Genomic DNA, 26,611 nt, shown 5'->3' on the forward strand with positions numbered 1-26,611 from the left:
TTGAATGTGTGGAGTATATTTGTGAAAGTGTTTCGACAAATGAGGTTGCATGAAAGTGTAAACAGAAACCATCGTGTTCAACTACGTCCCATTTAAAACGTTTTGGAAAGAGATTCCAAACTACGGCGTTTTCGTGGTGGCTGCGATTAACTGTTCGTTTTTAGCTTTTAAGAGCTTGTAATCACATTTCCACATATTTTGCACCTACAACGCAGCAGAGTAAGACATGGTGAACCTTTTGATGCCAAATAACTGTAATATGAATTTTGTTGCAAATCAACCTTTAAGAAATAATCCAGATTCTACTAATTCTGGTATAATATTACATCCTTATCACTTCATCCAACTTGGCCATTTATTCTACACTGTTGCAAGAAGTATTCTATGTTTTAAGTACTAGTATCAAGCTAAAAATTTAACAATTAATCTTATTGACCTTTGAACTCAGAAAAATGAACCGTGTTGTAAAGCTTTATCACCTGTGGTATCAGTGTCTTTGTTTGTAGATGTTTTTATACATTCCATGACTGGCTGTATATTAGAATGTAAAAATTACAAACTGAGCTGGGCTGGTTTGTATAATAAAGGCTAATTTATTATTCAAAGTCAAGTTTTTAGCTACTAATCTGGGATCTAATAACAATTTTTTTAAATAATTATTTGTAAACATCGCTGCTGAGATCCTAACCGGTGATAGACACAACTGGAATTATAAAACAATTCATGTTTCGCAAACTCCTCATCGAGCGAAGGTCCAATTTTAATGCTCTGTAACACATTTACCCCGCCAATCCGATATTAGAATACGAATGTCCATGCATAGAGGTACACATAATTTCCTTGTGAAGTTCACAAGCAACTCACCCATGACTCGTGTCTGCAGCCAGCCACTTGTCTCTGTCAATGTTTTCGAGATTAGACGGCGGCCTAAAGGTGGCAAGGGTAGACCAGGATTTTTTATTGATGATATCATGAGCTAAATATAGGTCTGCGAGGGAGTCTGAAAGGTCCCAGTTTTCCTCACACTATAAGAGATTAGCATATTGTCTGGTGAATAACGAGGCCAATGGCAAATATATATCAAGAGAACACAGAGTACTGACTGTAAAATCTCAGACGAATGCAAAAGTGAAAGTTGATCGCATGAGCAGGCAGTCAAAACAGTCCAGCCTTTTATACATGCATATGGCTAGTTCTCTGACTAGTGGGTACCTCCGAAAGGAGTGTGCTTTAGAGAAGTGTAATCACTGATGGAGCGTGTGGCTGGTACCATCCTATGGAATGTACTAAACGCTATGTTACTTCTGAACTGGGAGTCATGCAAAAGTCAAATGCCAATCAACTATAGCTAAGTGCTTATGCTTCTAGTTATATGAATGCCAGCTTAGCAACCACCAGCAGGTATGTGACAACCATCAGCAGGTAACAACTATCAGCGGGTGACAACCATCGGCGGGTGACAACCATCGACGGGTTACAACTACCAGCGGGTGACAACCATCATCAGGTGACAACAATCAGCAGGTAACAACCTTCAGCAGGTAACAACCATAATCCTATGACAACCATCAACAGGTAATAACTCTCAGTAAGTGGCAACCATCAGCAAGTAGCAAGCTGTAAGCTGCAGTTGAATTACCTGCTGGTTAAAAATACGGGCAGCTAAAGACATTCCCATCTGTTGATGTGATGACTTTTGCACTCCCCGAGGCTTCATGTGCTCATTTACACTCCACCATTCCTGAGTTTGGCCCTGGTAGCTCTCAGACCTCTGTAGCCCAGAATGACTATTCCGGCCTGTAAATTGCAAAGCTAGGTAATCTATTGTAATTCAACCGCAGGCCAGTAGCTACCAGATAAACAGATAAACAAATACATGTACAGTACTGTATAGCTAAGCAGAGAATCTATCATGTGTGTAGGTGGTTCACAAATGCAATACAACTTGTCAAAAAACATGTATAAATTATGTACAAAAGTGAACTCTGCTGGAATTTGGCACCCTTACAACTAAAATTCAGTCAGGCTATACCAGTCATACATTGATATGCTTCATACTAAAAGTTTGTAAAAGAACAGCAAAGTATGTTGATTACAGGGTTAATCTAGGCTAGCTACCTAAATACTCCGGATATATAAGTTCATTTTAGAATAATATTTCCATCTCATGCATAGCAAGACAATAACAATGACATTTGTTGCTTCTACGCTCATACACACGGACTCAACTACATTCAAACCTTCTCAATCAGCTTGTATCAATTCTACACCTAATCTTGGAGAAGTGAACAAAAACAAGAAATCAACTGTATCTTTTAGTTTCCATGTGACCTTATGACCTTTTACCTTAAAGAGATAACAACAAAACCTTTAGTAGGAAACAACGCGTTTTATAAACTTATATTCTGCAGGAAAATTTCCCTCTCACAGAGAACTGTTCCTACCTCACCTTTTACATTTCTGTAATAGGTGAGAACGTGAACTGTACACTTAATAGCATATAATATTTTTGTTAACACAATAAGGGGAAAGCTTATATAACTGTCATAAAGCTTCTTTTTGTTATAAAATTCACAACAGAACTGAAGCTAAAAGTCAAACTTTTGAAGGGCAATAAGTAGGGTTTTATTAGCAGCGCCCGAGTGTTATGTTAGGTTCTGATGTTAGCCTACAATGTTAGTTTATGATTGCTAGTTTACGCTGTTCAGTTACGTTTATTAGTTTACGACGTCAGTTTACGACGCCAGTTTACGACGTCAGTTTACGACGTTAGTTTACGATGCCAGTTTACGATGTCAGTTTACGATGTCAGTTTACGATGTCAGTTTACGATGTCAGTTTACGATGTCAGTTTACGATGTCAGTTTACGTCAGTTTACGATGCCAGTTTACGATGTCAGTTTACGATGTTAGTTTACCAGCAGTTAACACTGTGAATGTTCTGTAACCTACTCAATCAGCAATACTGTATTTAGGAGTGCTCATAGAAGTGTTAATCAACTGTACTCATGTCAAGGCCGGTCTGAATTGATTCATGTCATTTGAGAGAATCACATGAGTTTATATTATAGATATTCAATACATGCACCCTACATATCCATCCCAGTTTGCAGTCAGAGACTACGGACAATAGAAAATGAACGAGAGCTGACACGTGCTTTAACACAGCCATGTTCAGCAACAGAGAGAGGGAGAGAGAGACCATCCCACATCCTAGCCTAAGGTAACCTGCCTGTATCAATTTCACACTCTTCGTCTAACAGCTCTAACCAAAGGAAATGAATTTAATTGCGTGCTTAAAACCCGACTGCAGCAATGCAATACTCTTAGTCAAAGAAACTTTCAATTACATAATTTGAATAGAAGAGAAGAGGCTCTAACTCCTTAGATAGACACAGGACAGTCTATTAATGAATGCAAGGCTGTGAATAAGCAAAGTAAATACCGTGTGCGCAATCTCACGAAACTTACTCTCAGAGCTTGCCTGTCGGAGGATTCCTTGCTGGTTGTAGTGGCCATTACTCACTCCACTCAGTCTCCCGTTGCTCTGAGAACCTCGATATAGCTCTAGTTCTTGAGCAGAAAGGGAACGGGCATGTGCAGAAAACGACGCGGCTTCATCATACCCTGTGGTGCTCATGCTAATTCAGATGCTCTCCTAATCCATCATAGACCTAGAGATGAGGAGAGCAGTTTTATAATAGTATAAGCTATAAGTATGTATCAGTGAAGGAACAAAGACGACAACAAATACAACCACAAACAATCTAGAAAATTCTAAAACTGTGAAATGTAGATATTCAGGTGACGCTTAGATTTAGAACAACAATTAAAATTTTTTTGTTATTTTGGGTTTATCCGGCTAGTTGAGGCTGATGTTAGACTCGGCAAAAGGTATATAAAATTGCTAAATGACTCACTAGTATTCCAAAATGGTGTCAAAAAGAGTTGCAACAAGAAGTTAACCAACACACAGTAGTAATCTTTAGGAATGAAGACAACTCACAATATATTATGATTTACTGTAAGTTTGCCATGACGACGCCGCCGCAGTAATAAATCAAGAACAGGCAAATTGTTAATCAAACGTGTTTTAATTATTTAGATAAGGCTGTTCCACAGATCCGCTCCGATCCCATATGGCACAGGCTTACAATAAACTATTATTCAACTTAATTCGAAGCGCAACAACAAAAAACAAGTTACCACTCACGTTACAGAAAGTAGAATCAGAAGTTTCTTACCTTTTTTTAGGTTTGATACGGCTGCCTAACTTGACAGTGGGAACAACTATTCCTTGCTATAAATTCTCACCAATCTGCGCGGCTAAAAATAGTGAAACACAACCTGTGCAGTCGGAGCAACAAAACAACTCGTGTTAAGCAGAAATAAAAGGTGAATAACTATTCATACAAATTTATATACACGGTGTAACCTAAGACTAACAATGTCTATGACAGTATTAAAGTTCGTATAAACATCTAATAGGCCTACAATTCATTCATCAAGTTGTTATTAGTGATAATATATGCGGCTCTATGGTGTCGCCTTGCATTTGAAGAACTGTTTCCATTCTCTGTAGTTAGAGTGATTAAGGGTTTATATTTCATTCTATGATGAAAGCCGAATAAATGGTAGGTACCTTTACGTCACAACACTACCAAAGATCAATAATAACTAAGTGATCTGTGATTTGCTCCAAACAATGTTTCATTATTGATTATGGTTATGTTCTATTACTAATAAGTACCAACTCTTAGAATATCAATTGGTGGTAATGGCACTCGTAGCGAATTCTAATCAACTTGGAGCAACAAAACATGCTAATGATATATTTATTGCTATTGATAAATCTATTGCTCTCGATAAATCTGTTACCATTGATAAATCTATTACTGTTGATAAATTTATTGCTATTGATAAATCTATTGCTCTCGGTAAATCTATTACTATTGATAAATCTATTGCTATTGATAAATCTATTGCTTTCTATAAATCCATTGCTTTCAATAAATTAGAAAAGAACTGCACCATTTCAGCAAGATGCTAAATGATTTAATTTTTTCAAATCGCAATTTCAGGTCAAGTGAAATCTTGTTGGATCGCTAAATATTTAATCTTGTGGTAAATCAATTTAATTCAAATTTGAAAGACTTCAAGTAAATAAAACTCAGCTGACAGCATGATTTAAAATACAATAAATTAAAATTAAATTAATAGCATTACTTCTTTATATTAGCTACCATAAGAACACTTTATAAACAGATATTACATAGTTATTACATTAAAATATACATTCTTTTACTAAACACAACATTCATTTCACATATGTCTACATCATTCTGTCTACAGACTGAAGTTCCACAAAATCTATTTGTAGAACAATGTCCACATCATTTCGTCTACACAGTGAAATTTTACAATATCTAGAAATTTCTCTAAATATATCTAAAAATTTCACAGCTTGTAGAACACTGACTAGCTGTAAGCTTATGCTTTGACCCTCTATAAAATATTTCACTAAAAACTCAACAATTGCCAATAATTTTAAAATAGCTGTTTTATGGGTTGAGCAGCATAACACTATGATAATGAACTAGCATTATCAAACAAAACCTTAGGAACTCCCCAATATGTGTTTATACTTCATATTTGTTATTTGAAATGTTTTTATACGACTACAGACAATCAAAATAATGATAAAACATGACAAGTTGAACCACCTCTAAAGGAAAGACAAATCCTCAAATCACTAAGATGCAAAGATACATAATGTACACTGTATATATTGTTCTAGTTTCAAATCGTTAACATGACCAGTGTACAACCTACATTACAAAACAGCTGTGTGTTATTGAGTTGCCATGTATAATCAACAGTCAACATCAGTAGTGTGTCTCTGAGTGTAGAATATTTATATGAATATAAATATTAGAGGAAAGAGATCATATATGTGTGTGCGTGCGTGTGTTCCTAGACTAGAGCATTACTCAAATAGATGAGTCAATATCATCAGTTTCAAGTTGCTCATTCACGTGCCGCACCAGTTAGTCATATTTTGTTTATATATAAATATAATACAAATGTTGATTATTGATGCAGGTACATGTACTCATCTATGTCTATGCCACATGCAGGTTGAATACACAAACATGTTCAGAGAGCTCTAACCACTAGTAAATTCTTGAATAAGAAAACCTCATGAAATCAGTGAACAGAGGAAGCCAGTTGACTACTAATATCAAAGCTATGTAACCAGGAATTCTAATATTTCCATATATGGTCACAGGTGCTATTGGTGGCATACGCATTGGTACAATTAACATCATTGCACAAGTATTCAGAATATGGATTACTAGCGCATGACTGCTACCTGTACTACAGACCACAGAGAAAACATTGTTTACCCATAGTTACCTATACAATGTGAGAGATGCACAAGGTTGTATCCAAGGTGACAGTTAGGTATTTACGAATAAATTTGCATATCGTAGCACCATGACAAACTCATTTTAGTGTACATAACAGAGGAGTTCATGTCAGCAAAACCACAGCCATACTACGAGAGAGGTTGTAGGCACCACCATAATACGAGTTCCAATTGAGAAAACGGGAACTCAGGGCTTCAGGTAGGATTTGGGCAGAAGATATTGAACTGCCTTGACCAGTGATTCTTAATCTTGTTGGGCGTACTGAACCCCACCAGTTTCAGATGTGCTCTCATCAAACCCTTTTTTATTGAAAAACTAAATATGACTTTTTTATGTCCAAGACGTAGGTATATATTTTACCGGTGCACAAAATGAACTGCATTAACATTGCCATGTTTAAGCAACAAACCAATACAATGCATGAACTCACAACAAATTACATATAATTTCATAAAGATGTGACCTTGCAAATCAGTGTGACTTCTGTATCTTTAAAGGACCTCCACCGAATCACTGAGACTGACTCACCAAATCTCTAAGGTTCAATCAGTTAAGAATCACTGTTCTAGACACTTTACCAGCCACGGCCGAATGGTGAATCTTGATCAAAATTAATTGTGAATTTTGCAACTATAATTTTTAGACGTTACTTTTAAAACGTGGTAGATTATTCTCTTTTTGGATATCAACCTGTGTTCTGGCAGAGCATTACTAAAACTTCTTGCATCTCTGTATACGCTTCACTAATTTTCATTTAAAACTGTTCATTATTTTAGAAAAAAATTGATAACTCGCCACAGAAATCTACCGATTATAGCAAAGTAAAAGCTAGATAGCTTGATTCCTTGTAGATCTTCAACCCTTCGAACATTTTTACAGTATATCATCTCCAATGTTTTTTGGTCATCCCGCTATAGATTAATTCAGACGTATCGCCGTGTCTGCTAGATCATCATACATCATGGATTGCGTTGCGTGTCTCAGCTGTCACTAGTAGTTCACTCAGCCAAAAATACAGAATGCATAAAAGAAGTCTAATCAACTTACGTTCAGTTTCTATTGGCAAGAAACCAGGTTCAGTCACGACAAGTATCAATCCTGAACTGAAGATATGTCGCTGGTCGGCACGGCAGTTAGTAAACCTCTGCAAATCAATGGCTTTCCCATTGAATGAATTGTGATATTGTATTGTGAGATTATGGTGAATGAACTGGCACGCTAATGGTTGTTGCTGTGGCAATGGCTCCATCAATGTCTTACACACTTTATGTCAAATGTATATTTGCTAATTAATTATAGGTTTTAAAACTGAGCATTAAGCGGGAGAGCTTTCATTTCTCCTATATGTCAGGAGTTAATGAATAGATAGTTGGGGGCTGCGATGTAATCAGCAGTCGATATCATCCTCTCTAGAAATTACTTCGCTATTTAAATATAGCACATTTTATTTAACGTTGGGCAATAGACTGTCAGTGCGCTGAGCTAATGTTATACTATGAGGGAGATTACATACGCATGACTGTTTATCAAAGCTAAGTTTGTATTCAGTGAACTATATCGTAGAATATGATTGTGAAGGGCAACAGTTTTAATATGATAATATCAAATTTAAAGTGACAATGTGGTGCTAAAACATTAATGGGATGGAAACATGTATGGCGCTTTATAAATTTCATGACAGCTACCTGAGCTCTTCAGACTAACCAAATTTTGCATCAATGCAAGTACTTAAAAGTAGCAAAAACAAACTGACTATGAGTTACTCACTGACTACAACCACTGACTATAAGCTACTCACTGACTATAGGTTACTGACTACAAACTACTAACTGACTACAATCACTAACTATAAGCTACTCACTGACTATAGGTTACTGACTACAAACTATCCACTGACTACAATCACTGACTATAAGCTACTCACTGACTATAGGTTACTGACTACAAACTACCCACTGACTACAATCACTGACTATAAGCTACTCACTGACTATAGGTTACTGACTACAAACTACCCACTGACTACAATCACTGACTATAAGCTACTCACTGACTATAGGTTACTGACTACAAACTACCCACTGACTACAATCACTGACTATAAGCTACTCACTGACTATAGGTTACTGACTACAAACTACCCACCGACTACAATCACTGACTATAAGCTACTCACTGACTATAGGTTACTCGCTGACCATGCGTAGGGGCACATAACTGGGTTACACAGACCTTCAAAATTTAGTCATGTACCCTTCACAATTTTATAAGTAATGCGGTAGTTTTGCCGTGATTGGGGTGCATTATGTCATGTGGTAACTGAATAGAGTACGACTCATCGACAGCGGATAAGAATGTGCATAGAAATGCATCAGCAAAAGCTATAGCCTGAGTTTTTTTATAAATATTTTAATGACTTTACGCTACAATAACCGAATGCTTGCTTATATTTAATCGGACTCCTTTGTAGGTGATCGGCAGAGTATTTACTGTGTTGACCACAGGTCGCTAAAAGCAGCATATAGAAGATAACTCCAAGGTTATGGATACGCATGGGGCTTAATGAATGCTTATCAAGTACTCCCATTCCTTGGTAGATATTTTGTTATATTTTGTCACTCATACTTCTCCAGGTATGCTTAGAGAATCTAAAAGCCTAACCCGGTGGCTAAAGCCTACAAACAACAGCATTAACCAATTATTTGTCAATCATTGAGCTTTTTTGCCTGCTCACAGCAACAGGAGTGCAGACTCTACCATTACAACAGAAACGGTGTGACTAAAGTGTACACATTATGCAAAAAGTTGGAGAAATTGAAGCATCATTTGATGTGATTTCCTGGTATTGACAATGCTATGGTGGAGATGGTGAGAGAGAAAGGTGAAGGATCTTTGTCGCTAGATTTAGTAACAGTTTAAAGTACTGGCTGAATGCCCAGCGTTGCAGGGGTATTGAAATTATTACCTAATGAATTTGAGTGATTTACCTGGAAAGCTAGATATCAACTAAAATCTGCACTAAAACAATAACAGCGTTTTTGGGCCAGCTTAGCAATCTTACGCATAACTGTCAACAATCCTAGTTATTAACCCCAAGCAAGCGCTTTAAGCATGAGTATCTTAACCATTGTAATGACTATTTGCCCAATGCATCCATTGTATTCCTTGTAGCTTAATAATTAAGTTCGCCGCATCTTTATCCGGAGGTCTTGAGATTAAATCCAGTATCGTACAAATTTTTCATAGCTAGATTTTAAAATCTATAACTGGACACAGGGTTTAACAAAAGGACAAACACTGAGATTTATATGTCCATGTATAGCCTATAGTATGTATATATGGTATATGTATTTATATGTATAGATTATTATGTGAACACATTATAAAAAGTTTGTGATAGACAGCAGCCAATATTAGCCATGGTTCAAGATGCATAACTCCAAATAGCCTTGGTTACCTTGAAGTTTCTACCAGGTAACATAAAGGTGTATGGTACTATGTCCAGAAAGAACCTTAGACCCTAGACCACTCCTATACTCACTACAGTGGATACAGTCATGGTGAAGGAATGAACACAGCAAAGGGAATACATGAAAGCAAATAACTTCCTATATGAGGCGTCTATAGACTTGTCATGATATAATGTACATGTACAGTATTAGAACTGATAGACAGGGTAATGCAAGCTACAGTGTCAGACTATGAACAGCAGGTATAACAAGCTACAGTGTCCGACTATGAACAGCAGGTATAACAAGTTACAGTGTCAGACTACGAAAAGCAGGTAATGCAAGTTGGAGGGTCAGACTATGAACAGCAGGTAATGCAAGTACAGTGTCAGACTATGAACAGCAGGTATAACAAGTTACAGTGTCAGACCATGAACAGGAGGTAATGCAAATTAGAAGGTCAGACTATGAACAGCAGGCATAACAGACTATAAAACACAAGTACCAGTATTTGTAAGTTTGAAGTCTCAACTAAAACTAACAAAAGAAATTGCGGAATCAACGGTAATTATCAAATTGAGAGTCTCCTGCAAGAGACTTTAAGTAAACCAGTTCATGTGGATCTATCTGTTTCAATTAGACTTTGAGTCTCCTGACAAGTTATGATACCTTGGCAACTACTGACAGCAGGAAGAGCTACCTAAAGGTTTTCTGTACTGAATCAGCACATTTTGGAAACTTTTAACTTACACTAAACTTCACCACCATGAAACAACGGCATATATACAGCATAGCTAGTACACTGAGAATAAACAGAGGCACAGTTACTGGCAACAGACATGCAGGCCATCTGAATCACAAACGCTGATTGCAGTGTTTGGAATGTGACACACCAGAGAGAACAGTAGACAAATAGGTGCTTCTATAGAGGAACTCACCAAGGAGAAGCGGTAAGTGTTGTCAGTTTCTGAGTAGGCTCTAGCGTGAACTGAGTCGGTCAGTGCGTGCGTCTCTCTATGACTAACGATTCAGCCGAGCGTGAAGCGCTAATAAGAAAACGTTTCTGATGATCGGAGACCAAAGCCACAATGAGTGTGCGTAGCAAATAACTGCACTTGATACTAAGTCCACCAGAAAGTTATTTTGCTCGTTTTTATTCCTTTCACATAGTTGATAATACCTCAAACTTCTACAATACGAAAGGAATTTTGAGACACTTCAAGTTAGCATCCTATAAATAGAGAGAACAGGATACTAAAATAAGCAGATCTGATAATCCGTTTAACTGCGTAATAACAGGTGGAGGAGAAATGATTCATGCAAGCCACTAAGATATATGAGTGGTTATCAACAAGAATTCCATTGCCCAACTATACACAATGTTAACCACTTGAAAATATTTACTCTACATAAATATATGTGTACAAATTATATTGAAAAAGTATGAGAATATATTGGAGCAACCAGAAGAAGCTGATAGGCATCTCCCTATAACATGTTTCTAACATCCAATATATTTCAAGTTATGTTAACTTTATTTTTCTAAAGGTTTCTATTACTAGCATGCAGACTAATTAACTTTGTGTGACAGTTAGAAATATGACTTCCTACTTTTGAAACTGATGGTAATTGAGTCGCGTTTAGCATTTTACTCACCTCGTCAGAAACTTTCATCCAGTATAGATTCTGCCAGTTTTTACACTATGCTCTAAGCTGGTTTATCTACATTGAATAAGGGCGAAAAAATTAACAAGTCACCTCGGCAAAGCCTTCTACAACTCTGAAAACAACAATTGATTGTGATTTGGCCATTCTGAGGCAAACACTGATCGATATCAGTGACAGGCATTGTCTTCAGCTATTGTTTAATGGCTGTATAAACATTTGTCACCCACAACAAACTGAAACAGAATATTTGTGGAGGGATATAGCAAATACACACTTACAGGGCTTATACACAGACAGGCTAGTACCTCTTAATGTTTTGTACCTATCCATTGCTATCAGTTACTTCCCATATCATTCAGCATTAATGTAAAAGCATCCGTCTCTCAAATATTACAATTTTTGTTGTCGTCATGATTTAATAGGATGGCATCTTTCCTACCCGAAAATGACTATTACCATTTATAGTAAAATTGAGCCATAAAGGGTTGTTAAAGTTATGGTCTTAAGACTGCAGATTTTCCATTTCAATATTTTTGGCATTGCCTAATTATTAGTCATTGGGAGTTGTCTGCTCAAAGTATATGTGTGAGAAACTCCTCATAGAAATTTGTGAGAAGTATAAACAAGATTCTTGGATTCACTCTTTGGCAGCCTCATTGCACAACTTAATTTGTAATACAGAACTCTACATGATTATAGTTTTCCGTTTTGCTATAGACTTGCTACAAGTTTGGTTAAGTATTGCATAATTGTGTAATGCAAATGTATTGTATAATGCAATGTAATAGCGCATGATGGAAAGCGATAGCTACTCAACCGAATTTGTAGGAGACTCATAAAATACATCACATTTTTCAAATGAAGATAATTACTACATGTCTAAATTTATGTAATAGAGTGTAAGCTATGATATACAGCCTCCCGGGGGAGTTGGCAGCTCCCTGGGGGGCTGTATATCATTGGTGTAAGTGAGCCGCAGTTATGCTATGGCGAAGATGTAACTTTTGGCAAGCTTTATTTAACTAATTGAAACTAAAAAGTGCTATACCGTGTACTCGTTACTCCAGCAATAAGTTAAAAGAGACAGCAACCATAAAAAATACTGCCAAGTGAATACTTTCCAATCAACTCCAACAAAAACAATATAATAAACAAACAATTAAAAACTAGCTATTAAACAAGGTGATTATCAACAAGCTCTTTCCTGAATATAATATGATTATAAAGAGAGGTAGGCGCATGAAGATCATTGCTTAATAAAAAGAATTTGTATGAAATACAATTGCACAATATTGTGCCTTAAGAATAGAGTCATTAAATCCTTGCAAGAACACACCTTCACACAATGTTACAAGCAACAAGTAGCTAGTACCCAAAAATGATCAATGTTTGTTTCAATGATCAATCATACTATATTCCATACCAAAACAAGGTTGTCAAATTTACCTGCACTATTTTGTTTATAATAAGATAAAAAACTTATATATACATACCAGTCAACAAAAATAATTGCACAATTTCAGTAATAGTTATTTGAAATATTTTCCTATACAATTAAATTTCTCACGGAGTAGGACAAAAGATGCAGGAGAAAACATCTATGAAAAATTAGATAGAACAGGATAACATATCTGTGAAAGATTAGATAGAACAGCATCAGTCAACTATATCATATTAGATGCAACAGGATACGATAACTTTGACAGTTTAGATGCAACAGGATACGACAACTTTGACAGATTAGATGCAATAGGAGACGACAACTTTGTCAGATTAGATGCAATAGGAGACGAAAACTTTGACAGATTAGATGCAACAAGATAAGACAACTGTGACAGATATGATACAACAGGAGACGACAACTGTGACAGATTAGATGCAACAAGATAAGACAACTGTGACAGTTAAGATGATGTAGGAGTGGACAATGGCAGTGCATCGGATACGCAGAAGAAAAAGCAGAAGAGACAATAAAGAATTGGTATTTATGCTGAAATACAGAGCAGACAGCTAGCTAACTGTATGAACAATGGAAAAACAAGGCGAATTAGAGAGACGCGTCGTGCTCAAGGAAAGCTTTCATGCTTTTCTGACATTCTGGAGTGCACCAGATCTCTGTTTGCATGGATGCCTCAGAATGACACGCGGTGAGAATACGTTCTCTGTGCTGCGACTGCACGAGAGACTTGGTGGCATTGAGGATGCGGCCCGAACAAGCTGTAGCCATATTTGCAATGCGTGGTATGACTTCCTGCATGAAACTAGTTGGCCAGAATACTTGAGCAACCAGACCCATCTGGTAGGCCTCCAAGGCTGTCAGAATGCGGCCAGCCATGAGCATCTCATTAGCCTTGCAAGAAGAGAAAGTGAAAGTCAAAAAGGCACAAATAAGAGGAAAGAGTGTAGAGTATTGTGGAATAGTTAGAATACATTAAAAGTAACAATATTACACAACAGGAGCACAGTCATATGTGAGTCACTTTAATTGAAGCAATGCAAAGCATGACTTCACCTTGACTGTGGTTTACAACATTTAAACTAAATAAGAAACATGCATACAGTTCAAATAGCAGCAAAGACCCAATACCACCGACATAGCAACAGTAATTCTATTTTCATACTTCATAGTACTCCGATCTTGCGGCCAACCTTCTGTAACCAGGGCAACTACTAACAACAAACGTTGCCAGTTGCGTTTTTCAGCCTAAGAATAAATGCTTCTATTTCCAGATACCGTGTTTGGGTGAATTCCAAACATACTCAAAGGGAATAAAGTCTGGTATACTCTACACAACCAAAATCTCTGAACACCTATGTCATGCTTTTGCAACCCTATAAATTTTGCATTTAGTATGAATGACACAGATATATGGAAGGAGATCTATGGAAGGAGATCTATGGAAGGAGATCTATGGAAAGAGATTTATGGAAGGATATCTATAGGAAGAGATCTATGAAAAGAGATCTACGAAAAGAGATCTATGAAAGGAGATCTATAAAAGGAGATCTATGGAAGGGGATTGATGGAAGGAGATTGATGGAAGGAGATTGATGGAAGGAGATTTATGGAAGGAGATCTATAGAAGGAGATCTATGGAAAGAGATCTATGGAAAGCTCCTTCCATAGATCTCTTTCCATAGATCTTTTTCCATAGATCTTCTTCTATAGATCTCCTTCCATAAATCTCCTTCCATAAATCTCCTTCCATCAATCTCCTTCCATCAATCTCCTTCCATCAATCCCCTTCCATAGATCTCCTTTTATAGATCTCCTTTCATAGATCTCTTTTCGTAGATCTCTTTTCATAGATCTATGGAAAGAGATCTATGGAAGGAGATCTATGGAAAGAGATCTATAGAAGGAGATCTATGGAAGGAGATCTACGGAAAGAGATTTATGAAAGGAGATCTATGGAAGAGTCATCAGCAAGTCCTCACCAGAGCTATTCCAATGACTTGTGAGAGAGAACAGGATAGTCCAGCATCTGGAACTTGTCCTAACTGCATATATGGAGTGAAGAATGTAGCTTTATCACTAGCATAAACCACGTCGCAGAGAGGCAGGAGCCCAACTCCGCATCCTATCGTCTGTCCATTGACCGCCGCCACCAGAGGCTTTGGAAATGATAATGCCGCTCTAGCAAACTCCCTATGAGACAGACAAAGGGTACATTACTAATGGTTGAGAGCTGAATGCTTGCCTGATACTCATGCTTAGGATGGCAAAGGTAAATTATATAAGTAAAAATGATGACAAACTGCTGCTTTGAAAGGAACTCATAAATCTTAGCTGTATTTCAACTTAAAATTTAAACAGCTTTAACGTTAGGATCTTGATAGTTTGTTAAGAGAAATTGATTTTTGCATCAAAATCTAACAGTGAAAGGTTCGAGAGCCAAGAAGGTGCAAGAAGAAGTCAAAAAGTGTGCAAAACGGTTAGTTTGACCAAAAACTAGCAGACTAAACTTTTAGCTCATTAAAAACATGAGACTAGATAACTAGCTCACCATGTAAGTGACCTAATTCTACTGCGAATATATATAGACTAGATAACTAGCTCACCATGTAAGTGACCTAATTCTACTGCGAATATATATAGACTAGATAACTAGCTCACCATGTAAGTGACCTAATTCTACTGCGAATATATATAGACTAGATAACTAGCTCACCATGTAAGTGACCTAATTCTACTGCGAATATATATAGACTAGATAACTAGCTCACCATGTAAGTGACCTAATTCTACTGCAAATATATATAGACTAGATAACTAGCTCACCATGTAAGTGACCTAATTCTACTGCGAATATATATATAGTGACCTAATTCTACTGCGAATATATATATAGTGACCTAATTCTACTGCGAATATATATAGACTAGATAACTAGCTCACCATGTAAGTGACCTAATTCTACTGCGAATATATATATAGTGACCTAATTCTACTACGAATATATATATAGTGACCTAATTCTACTGCGAATATATATAGGAATAAAAGTTTGGAAAGTTATGAAAAAGTTGAGTTTGAATGAACAATGAAAGCTTTAAATGGAATGAAATTTCATTTAAAGAAGTGAAATGAAAATTTAAATGAACAAGCTCAAGGCGGAAATAAAGAGAGTTAGCCTATTATGCATAGGGAGTTTAAAAATGCGTACATGAGTTTGACATCCAAATATTATGTTGCAGGAAAAGAGAACTCAGGTGCAGCTAAAATTCTACCGCTTACATTAGAGTGTCGGACATGTTCCTCGCTGCCATATGAATGTCTCCAGTAGTCAAGTATGTCAGATCAAGGCCAGAACAAAATGTTCCATTATCGGAGCCAGTTATAAGCACGACCCGAGCCGTGTCATCATACTTAGTCTGGTTGAGGACTGCGGTCAACTCCCTGAGAGCCTGTGTAGACATATTGGGGCAATTTAGATGACAAACTTGAAACAGGAAAACTGCCAGAAGGCTGAGGAAAAAAGGTAACTAAGGGAGAGAAGGAAGAAAGAGGAGAGAGCAGAAGTAGAGAGGATAGGAAAAAAGATAAGAAAAGGGTGTGTCTGATACCCCGTGCTTACTAAATAGATAAAACTTCTTCGCTCATATCAACTACAGTGTTTCTTCTCTACTTTATAGTACAGCTTTCGCAGCCTCTGTACTTTGTGTGGTAACAAATATTTATTAAGAGATTAAATAATATAAATAAGAAATCAAATACATAAATATCTGTTATACTCTGGCCCAGCGAGATCCCTTCGCGAACATCATTATGATAGCAGTTATCACAAACTGTGGTTCACTGTTTTCCTGTTACATTTGTTTTATACATATACATATTTTATATATAAATATTTTATACATACATACATATACATACATATATATACATATATATATATATATATGTATATATATATATATAAAATCTATCACACTAGAGACGATCCTAGATGCAGACTGTGCAAAGATGCACCTGAGACCATCCAACACATCATCAGTGGATGCAAGCAGCTAGCAGGGAACGCATACACTGAGCGGCATAATCATGTCGCAGGTGTTGTGTGTAGAAGTCTATGTGATGAGTATGGCCTTAATAAACCACAACACTGGTGGGAAGCTCCTGGTAAGGTCAATGAAAATGACCGCGCTAAGATCCTCTGGGACTTCTACATCCAAACTGACAAGCATATCCTAGCAAACCAACCAGATATAGTGGTGGTAGACAAGGAGAACAAGAGGGCTACTATAATAGATATAGCAGTACCCAATGACTACAATATAGCCAGCAAAGAAAAAGAAAAGGTAGAGAAATATCTCCCTCTTGGAGAAGAAATTGAAAAATGCTGGAATGTAAGAACAACTGTAATCCCAGTAGTCATTGGGGCACTGGGCGCAATAACACCGGCGCATAAAATGTGGCTTGCCCAAATACCAACAGCAATCAACTCAGGTGAGTTGCAGAAAAGTGCGCTATTGGGAACAGCTAAGATCTTGAGGCAAGTGCTCAAACTCCCAGGTCTCTGGTAGGAGACCCAAGTTAGAGCAGAATTTACCACCCATACGGGGTATCCGGGGTGAGGAAACAATTTTATATATATATAGTCATGTTCATAAATATTAACACCCCTGGAATTACGAGTAATTTTAGATGAGAGGATTATAATTAAGCCCAAGTAAGTCTTATACGGTGATTATGGTGTATTCAACAATTTATATATCAAAGTGAAGCTGAGACTCCATTCTTGCGATGAGACTAATTCCATACATATTGGAAGAGCTCCTCTCATTCTCAAGACAGTTAATTTTGAACGATAAACAACAATATTTTACCTCTGATATTTTACCCACAACTCCATTTAAAATTACTTCAGAGACAATTATTTCTCTCCACCAATTCATATCAAAAAGTTTGTTCACTTGTCAGAGCTGTTTGCATGCCCGCAACAATGTGGAATCCAAAATTTTAATTTTTGAAAGTATCATGACTTTAGCCATTCCTGCCTTTAAACTTCCAAAATCAAGGTCAACCTGTGTTGAGAAATTTAATTTTGGGTTTATCAGATAAAGGAGACTTCAAGCTTTAATTTGATATAAGGTTTGTATATGGTATGTCATCAATAATCTCCAGAACTTTGGTCTAAAGTTAGCAAACACTCTAAAATGACAGAGGTGTTAATGTTTATGAACATGACTGTACATATATATCGGAACAGGAGTGACACGAAATCACGGATTTTCAACTAATGCGGAGCATTTTGGTCATCATTAACCATGCTAAACAAAAAAAAATAAACAAGAAACCGCTGTAAATTCAAAAGTTTTTGAGCCAATATCAATCATTAACAATTATTACAGCAGTTTGATTTATATCCCGAAATCCGGCCCGGTGTTATAGCATCTTAGAATTCCCCCAATAGGAACACAGCATGTCACCCAGTATCTATTTTATACTAAATGTTAAAAGAAAAGTATTGTAGGCGGACACTCATACCAGTCCCATGGTTCAGAGCGGTATCTGTTGTAATGAATAAAAGGAAGCTTATAAATGAGTAAACATACAAGAATATATATCTGAGCTGCGTTAAGATTTTCAGACAAATAAACATAAACCTGAAGCATGAACAAGCACTCATTATTTGCAGGGTTGAAAAAAATCATAATTTTTTTTTAAATGGGATTTTTTTCATTTAAATAAGATATTTTTTATTTAAATTGGATTTTTTTGAACATCAATTACCAGCTTTTTTTTCATAACTGCTAACATAATATTATTGTATTTTGATGAAGTGTGCCGCATGAAAACATTAGCAACATAACAAAACAACTTTGCATCACTTTAATTTATTAAAAGTCGTTTCTATTTTAATTTTGATCAAGTTGTGCAGTTCATATTCATAGAAGACCCTCTATAAGTCCCATTTTTGACATGAAAAAAATCATCAAACATGATTTTTTTAGAATGATTTAAAATTTAAATCATGATTTAAATCATTTGATTTGAATCTCACTTGGAGTCACTTGGATGAACAACACCAATTTGACGTTATAGTTTAACTAAATTGATCGATGAATAGCGTCTCAGCAAAATATTAAGTGACCCGTCTCAATAACTTCTGAAATAGATTGCTTTTTACTGCAGAGCACTGCCTGCTTATATACAAAACTTCTAGAAAATTCCTGAATGGACATGAGCATTACCCAAAAATTACGTAATCATGAGAAATGAACAATGAGTCATGCAGCGATCATGTGCAGTACATATTTAAAACTAAACTTGGCAGTAGTCACAGCAAACCATGCTATACGTCCACAAACTACACAAATCTTAGCTATATCCAATAAAATTATCAGAAACAAAAACAAAGGCGAGTAATAATAAAAATAATTATACATCCTACATGTACAGGTAAGTCTAAAAATTGTGAAACATCACATTTTACCAAAAAAAAATACACCGTTAATTTTTTTGCTAAACGAGGAGGCAAGCGAAAGTACATATCTGATCATCTAAAGAAAAAACAGATCAACTGAAATGCGAGACTAACCTGAATAGTTAGTACATTCTTCTGAGGTCCAACTGTAGTGTTAAGTATAACCTGGGTAAAGTGTAAATACTTCTTAACAACGATATCCTGGTACTTGTATGTACTCTGCATATGTCTCGCACTCTGCCGTCGCTCGGATACAGTTGGACTATCTAAAAGCTGCATAGCGATGCGATTGTCTCCTCCTGTCAACACGCAGCAGATACCACATTCAGTGCACCATAGATACTCAGATAGTTATGATTCAAATAATTTTTGGCTTAATGGTTTTACATTCAGAATCAGCTATATTGTAGGTTACCAGAAATCTAGACACATAATGACGAACCGGAGTGACATGTGGGTGTATGTTGTTGACAGCATTACGAATTCTATAAAATAATGAATTTAAAATGTATGAGGTGAATTTTAAAAGTAAATTAAACAAATGTGTAATTTTTAATACTGAATATCATAGTATGTTTTCTATTTTATATATCAGTGTCACTAAATATTGTTTGCTTAAGCAAGATAAATTGAGTTCACCAGTCTTATTAAATTCTTTGAATCGAAACAAAGCAGTGCTAAGAGATTATGGAAGATGCAAGGCACGAAATCCAACTAGATGTAAAGCAAATTTGAAGGTATAGCAAGTTTTCATCAAAAGGTGAAAAGTACGATCACCTCAGCGACACGTAGAGTGTTATCCATAATTAGCATTATAGTAATTGCCATTCTATGAGTATTAATAGCAAATAATTATTGTTTTATTGCAGAGATAGTAAAGTATTAAAATTTCTGATTTATTTCTTACATACGTTATTAGATTATACTATTAAATGACTTGAAACACTTTTGTAGTAGTTGTTGCAAATTCAAAACTGCCTATGATTGTGCAAATGATCAGAATGTTTAAGATTCACATAGCGCGGATAGTGTATGACAATTTTGTCATGCAAACAGGATGTCTTGATTTAAATGTTTTATCAGTGAACAGCCAGCTATAACCATTCACCTCAACAAAGATGATGTTTTGTAAAAACACTAATTTCTCACATCCAACAGACCTAGAAAACGTACCGGCGGATGTGAAATCGTAAGAAGTATTTTGATGAGGCGAGTGCTGTAATGGTTCTGTAAGCCTTCTGGCAACTGTTTTGCCTATTGGGAAACTTCTTCCAGCATGATTTGATGTCAAGGAAGATTGAGGAGACTTCTTATATTGCGAAATGGGAATTCTATCGACTGTATAATAATGTTAGTACAAGTTAAATTGCAATATAAAATCGTGATATACACATAGAACTAGTCACTTTGGAAAACACTAACCAGGGAAAGAATAACAATGTTGTATAATAAACCATGATTGTACATTGTAGATTTAATAAGGAATTTTCTGGAATTACCTGGTCTACCATTCAGGTTTTTTGCAGATGCTAGGCGAGGGTGGGTCAGGCTAAGAGATTCGATCAATGGTGCCAAAACAGGCACTCTAAGTTCTTGTAGAGGTTGTTTTCCTTTGGTTTGATACTGATCTCTAACTTTCGGACCCGGTTTCCTACGTGACAACCGAGAGTTTGATATAGATGGTCTTTGTTCACGTCTCTTGTGAATTTTATATCTGTTGTTCCATATAGTTGTGCGATTACTACTCGATGGAAATGTGTAAAAAGTCGTCTCATCATCTGAATCAATCGTTACTGGTTTAGATGAGCGATCTGCAGATATTTTGCGTTTTTTTACATCTGCAGCTCCAATTTTTACAAACTTTTTGATCCTAGAATTCCGACGACTATGATAAGATTTTCTGTCTTTCAAACTAGATTGGGTAACTTTGTTACATGAAAGATTTATTTGTTTTTTTGCAGTTGTCTTTGCTCTACGTGATCTTCTAGATTGAGGCCTCAACCGTTCACGTTTAGATTGACTTTGCTGATTCATGGCTGCAAAAGCATACATATACAGGATGTTAAATGATCCGAAATTATACCTTGTAGCATTGCAAAGGTTGTCGACACAGTGACATAGCACGTTGCTACAGTTGGCTTGTGGTGCTGAATTTTACCTTAATTATGTATGAAAAGGAAAAATTTGTGATTGACCTGGTTTAACTTCCGCACTTTGCTTTATGCAGCAACTTTAATATGCGTTTCTTTTCATTGCTAACTAATAAATTTCAATATAGTGAAAAAACAACCAGATGGTCAGTGAACAAGTGAACATAAAAAAGAGTTATACACAATGGCATGTGTTGTTATAAGTGTATAACGTCATATTGAAACATTTATTTACTATCATTGATCTTCACTAGAATCACAAGTGAACAGTCACTTGTAGGTCAAATCAGGAAAAGCTTTTCCGCCATAAAGAAAGTTTTAAAGCATATCGCGGTGGATTGGCAGACTAGTTTAATTATAGGCAAGAAAGGCTTAAGCATGACGTAGTAACAAAACATGTAGGTAATTACACACCTTTGGTAGATAACTCATAGGAGTAAAGAAACCATCTGACTCACAAGACAGTCACAGAAAAAGTTCAAATAGCTACATAATCTAAATTTTGTACTCTTTCGGAAAGGAAAAGGTTTAACAATCCATTCAAAATAGACAATGAACTATATGTACTTGGACTCTGATTGTTCAGTTGCTAAAGAAGGATAAGTGTGTCAGAATCACAAATCTTAAAATGAGGATAAAAATACTAGAACCTTTTTACTGTAATTAGGCAATTTTAGTCCTGTATTCCCAAGTAAAAAAAGGAACCGGGATATAAGGGAAAAGATGACAACCACACTAGTTTTATACTAGCACAATATGTCTGTGAACCTTGAAAGTTATGATCAGAGTATTAATAGATGCCAATAAATAGTCGGACTTGAAACATACCAATGAACAGTTGCAATTGCTTCAGATTTATCTACATGGCAAAACAAGTTTAGATAGTAAAAGATGATTTTTTTTTACCAAAATTTGGCTGTAAATTCTTTCTGCAACTGAAGTTGATCTGCACTTTTCTATTACTTATCTGGTAGTAATTACAAACCCTACGTCTTAATTTACTTACTTTGAGCTCTCACGGCAAGGATCATTAGTGAACAGTGCTTAAAGTAGTTTAAATATGAATATTAACACAAAAACACTACAATCCTTATAGTCAACAGGCAATTTGGAGCTCAACTGCTAATAAAGCTGCAATGAACAAGAATGGCTTCAAGAAAAAATATCCTACAGCAAGTGGGTTATGAAAACGGCTAAGCAATTTCTGCGCCACTGCTCAAAAGAAAATCCTGCAAACTTAACATTAATCAGAGGATAAAATACAAAAGTGAAACTTTAAACAGAGCTTGCATATAGGTTGCAACAGAAGATGAGGTATTCACACCTCAAGGTGGTCTTCAGAAAGTGCCATACAGTATATGTATTGATCCAACCAACAAGAACAGCTTATACTTATTATGTACAAATAAGTTGTTGTGTATTTAAGGAATGATGAGGATAGCTTGACAGTAGGCTTCCGCAACAACTAGTGAGAAGTTGACTGCATACACAAGCACTTCAAGTGTAGCAGCCAACTTGAGATGTTATAGTCCGTGAGATGGTATGGTGTTACATATATGCTGAAAGCTGTTTTTGACTCGCAGAGAGCTAAAAATTCAAGCAGAAGCAATAGCCTTAAGCAGTCTACATTGCCAAAACATATCCACAGTGTCAGTAAAAAAAGAAGTGCAATACAAACGATAGTCTGCAGCACGGTAGACTCAGACCAAACAACTTTAACTTCGAGGTAAGAGCTGAAGGAGTAGAGTAGCCTGGCAATGCCTTCATGACCTACCACACGAGCTAACCATAGCAACAGTAACATTATGTGCAGTTACAAGCAAACATTTAAATGAAGAGATGATGTGTGATATTTGGGAGAAAGTAGCCATTAGACAAGTGTTGTATGGAAATATACCCTACTGCGAAAACAACATTCCAATAGGGAATGCAGTCTGAACAATCCAGGGAATACAGCCAGACCCCAGGATAAGCATATAATATGCACAAGTAGCAAGACGCCCAAAGGCATCAAAAGATCCAATAACTAGAAAATGTCAAAAGCAAATTAGAGCCTTCAAAACTTGAGGAATCAATCACAGAAATTGCGTCAACATCAGATGGAGAACATACCAAAGGGAAGTCGAAGCTATTAAACCTACCAACCACCATCACCAGAAAACCCCCACAGAAACATTAGAGAAGAGTCAAATGAGTTACATACAGATCTGGCACTCCTGTCAAACATGACCTAGGTACCAGAAGTAAGTCACGAGCTCCACCCTACATGTCGACATCCCGTGCACCAGCTGAAGACTTACATAAACAAGATAACTTCCTGACATAAAGCATTGAACCTTAACACTCAACCTACACCCGCAGGTAAGCCTCCCCCATATGCCAGGCATCTATAAAAGAGAACAGCTCCAATGACTCAGCATCTCTATCTATCTCTCTCTCTCTCTTCCCGAGGACCTCCTTGGACGCTCTCCCCTCTGGTTGTTAAGGAACCTCTCTCCCGTCTATGAAGCCTCATTCTCCTCCAACAGCTGAGCCTCTTCTACGCCACTATTTCAACTGCCGAAACTCTCTACCTATGGACTGTCACAAATCTCGTTCGACTGTCGAGACTCACAGCTGTACGGGACTGATCAAACAAGCATGGACGACTGTTCGAGTAAGGATGAAACTTTTATTAGCCATTCTAATCGTTTGTCATTAATATTGTTTTAGAATTTTGTTATTTGTGGATTTCATTGTTTGACTTATAAAATAAAGAAGTAACTTATACCAATGATATACAGCCCTCACATGGGGGGCTGTATATCATTGCTTATACCGGTAAATATCAGTATTGCTTACAATTGCTTACCACCTTCAATTGTACCTGATCCAGTAATAATCAAATTAGTTCCCACAAGCTAAGCAAAAGTGCACAAACTAAACAGTCCAAATAGAATAAAATGACAAAGCAATTTCAACACTTATGTTGTGTGCAGATTCGGATTAATTATGCATAACATAATTTCTCAATATCCACCCATAACACAAGACACACTGGGGACTTGGGTATTAACCAAAGCTAGCATCAAGATTACAGTAATTCAATTACTGTATAATAAAAAATCTAAAATAATATAGCAACCATAACTATCAGCAACCGGCAAGAACAATTTTTGTAACAGTGTGTTTTGGTCTAATAACGCAAGTAGGAACTGAACAATTTCTATTGGATAAAAGTCTTGCTACAAAAAACTTGCGCAAACGCGGTTTTATTCTGTTAAAAATTACCGTTAATTACTGGTTTATTCCATCGTGTTCTGGTGCTTCACATTTTACTGGGTTGTTAGCATTGGCTTTAAGAAGCAAATTAGTATCATATTCGTAGCTTAGTATCATATTCGGTTGGATAAAGTAATTAAATACGATGTCACACGAAATGGTTTTGAACCTAAATTACCTATCTTTTAACGCTTAGAACAAACTTCACAAGATGCAACGAAAATATTTCTTTTTGGCTATCAGCGTAAATTCGATAGGTTCCGCTTATGGCCGTCAACTTTTTTACAGTTATTCATATAGGTACAAAGTGCGAGACATTGTAGCCGATACGCATTATTCATCAATATGCTTGTTATTTACAGCGGGATACACGTATGTGGTTCGCTAGCGTAGTGCATGTAGTGCAAGCAGCGCTTCATTTTTTTAATGTTTTATAAACTTATTTATGCAATTTAACCAACAATTCACAAATATGTAAAATATATAACAGCAGCAACATTTTTGACAACGATATTAGCCTGGGACGCAGGTATTGATTCAAGAGTAGTTCTACGGTTGGAGCGATCCTACATTATGGACAATATTAGGTAAGAGAAGGCAATTTCCTTTTTGTACAATCAGTTGCACACACCCTTGAGAAGGAATTGGAGTTGAATATAAAAAAGAGGAAACCAAAAGTCTTTTTAAGAATTTATAATGCTACATTTAGTATGTCTAAAGTATAACACATACTTGCAAATACAAAAGCAAATATGTATAACTGAGCATGTTAACTAAGCACCTTTGGACCATATGTTCTTGTGTGATTGAATCAGCCTGAATACAAGCTCGGGGATATAATCTGCTGGCACCAAAACATATTATATATTTTACTGAGTTTTCTACTGTTATAGATTTAATAATTTTGTTTGCTAGAAACTTGGAGTGCTTCATTCCTTGTTCTTCTATGCCATTGGTTCTTTACATTGTTGGGCATACTGAAACCCACCAGTTTCATGTGAGCTTTGACTGAACCCTTTTTTATTGAAAGATATAAATTGAATTTTTACATTAAAAACATAGGTATACGTTTTGCTGATGCACAAAATAACTGTGCATTAATATCTCTGTGTTTAAACAACAAAACCAATAAAATGCATGAACTCACAACAAATTGCATACCCTTTTGTAAAAACATGACCTTGCAAATTATTGCGACTTCTGCATTGCCGTTTAGAGACCTCTAGTGAACTCCTGCTACTGACTTACCAAATCCAAGTTGAGAACCAATGTTTTATACCTTTTAATCATAATAATAGTTGTGTTATTGTAGTAGTGTGGATTTTACTGTTCAAATAACGTCTGACTTCTGCCGACATATAATATATACATATATATTTACATACGTATAAACTTTGAGTAAAATTTCCACACAGAGTGTTCAATATTATAAAATAGAGCCTGTTATACAGAAACGAAAGTTTAAAACTCATGATTGCTCCTTCAGAACATGAAACTATTAGTAATAAAAGTGTTTTAACCATAAGTTTTAAATTTTTGTTTCTGTATATATATATATATACATATATATATAAGTATATATATATAAGTATATATATATATATATATATATATATATGTATGTATGGGTAAACTTGAGAAGACGTTACCACCAACGAGAGGAAACAGTTTATATGTATATTATGCATGTATATATATATATATATATATAAGCAGATAAA

At 36.1% G+C, this 26,611-nt stretch overlaps 2 protein-coding genes across 4 annotated transcripts in view; both read right to left on the minus strand.

Annotated features, from left to right (window-relative positions):
- The window catches only part of LOC137392173 (PH domain leucine-rich repeat-containing protein phosphatase 2-like), a 28,273-nt gene extending 23,947 nt beyond the window's left edge, over positions 1-4,326 (minus strand). For all 3 annotated transcript variants that reach the window (XM_068078811.1, XM_068078812.1, XM_068078810.1), the window contains exons 1-4: positions 4,245-4,326; positions 3,472-3,674; positions 1,640-1,797; positions 865-1,025 (exon numbers count right to left, since the gene is read on the minus strand). In XM_068078811.1, coding sequence (XP_067934912.1) covers positions 865-1,025; positions 1,640-1,797; positions 3,472-3,640 — 488 coding nt within the window. In that variant the 5' untranslated portion in view covers positions 3,641-3,674; positions 4,245-4,326. The remainder of the gene's footprint in view (positions 1-864; positions 1,026-1,639; positions 1,798-3,471; positions 3,675-4,244) is intronic.
- Positions 4,327-12,555: 8,229 nt separating this feature from the next.
- On the minus strand, positions 12,556-21,526 carry LOC137391142 (enoyl-CoA delta isomerase 3, peroxisomal-like). The gene is made up of 6 exons (XM_068077505.1): positions 20,979-21,526; positions 20,653-20,817; positions 19,594-19,778; positions 16,287-16,456; positions 14,987-15,197; positions 12,556-13,898 (listed from the first exon to the last, which is right to left on the minus strand). The coding sequence occupies exons 1-6, from the start codon at positions 21,511-21,513 to the stop codon at positions 13,596-13,598; spliced, it is 1,569 nt and encodes a 522-aa protein (XP_067933606.1). The 5' UTR covers positions 21,514-21,526; the 3' UTR covers positions 12,556-13,595.
- Between the last annotated feature and the right edge of the window lie 5,085 nt (positions 21,527-26,611).

This window comes from Watersipora subatra, chromosome 3 (genome assembly GCF_963576615.1).
Source record: "Watersipora subatra chromosome 3, tzWatSuba1.1, whole genome shotgun sequence".
In the NCBI taxonomy this organism is placed as follows: domain Eukaryota; kingdom Metazoa; phylum Bryozoa; class Gymnolaemata; order Cheilostomatida; family Watersiporidae; genus Watersipora; species Watersipora subatra.

Bases quoted from the DNA above. Each gene is read 5' to 3' on its own strand.
- LOC137391142 (XM_068077505.1), bottom strand. From the start codon at position 21,513: ATGAATCAGCAAAGTCAATCTAAACGTGAACGGTTGAGGCCTCAATCT. The intron at 19,779-20,652 runs GTACGTTTTCTA...GCGTGTTGACAG, and splicing joins TTACGATTTCACATCCGCCG to GAGGAGACAATCGCATCGCT. The intron at 16,457-19,593 runs GTTAGTCTCGCA...ATGTCTACACAG, and splicing joins AGAATGTACTAACTATTCAG to GCTCTCAGGGAGTTGACCGC.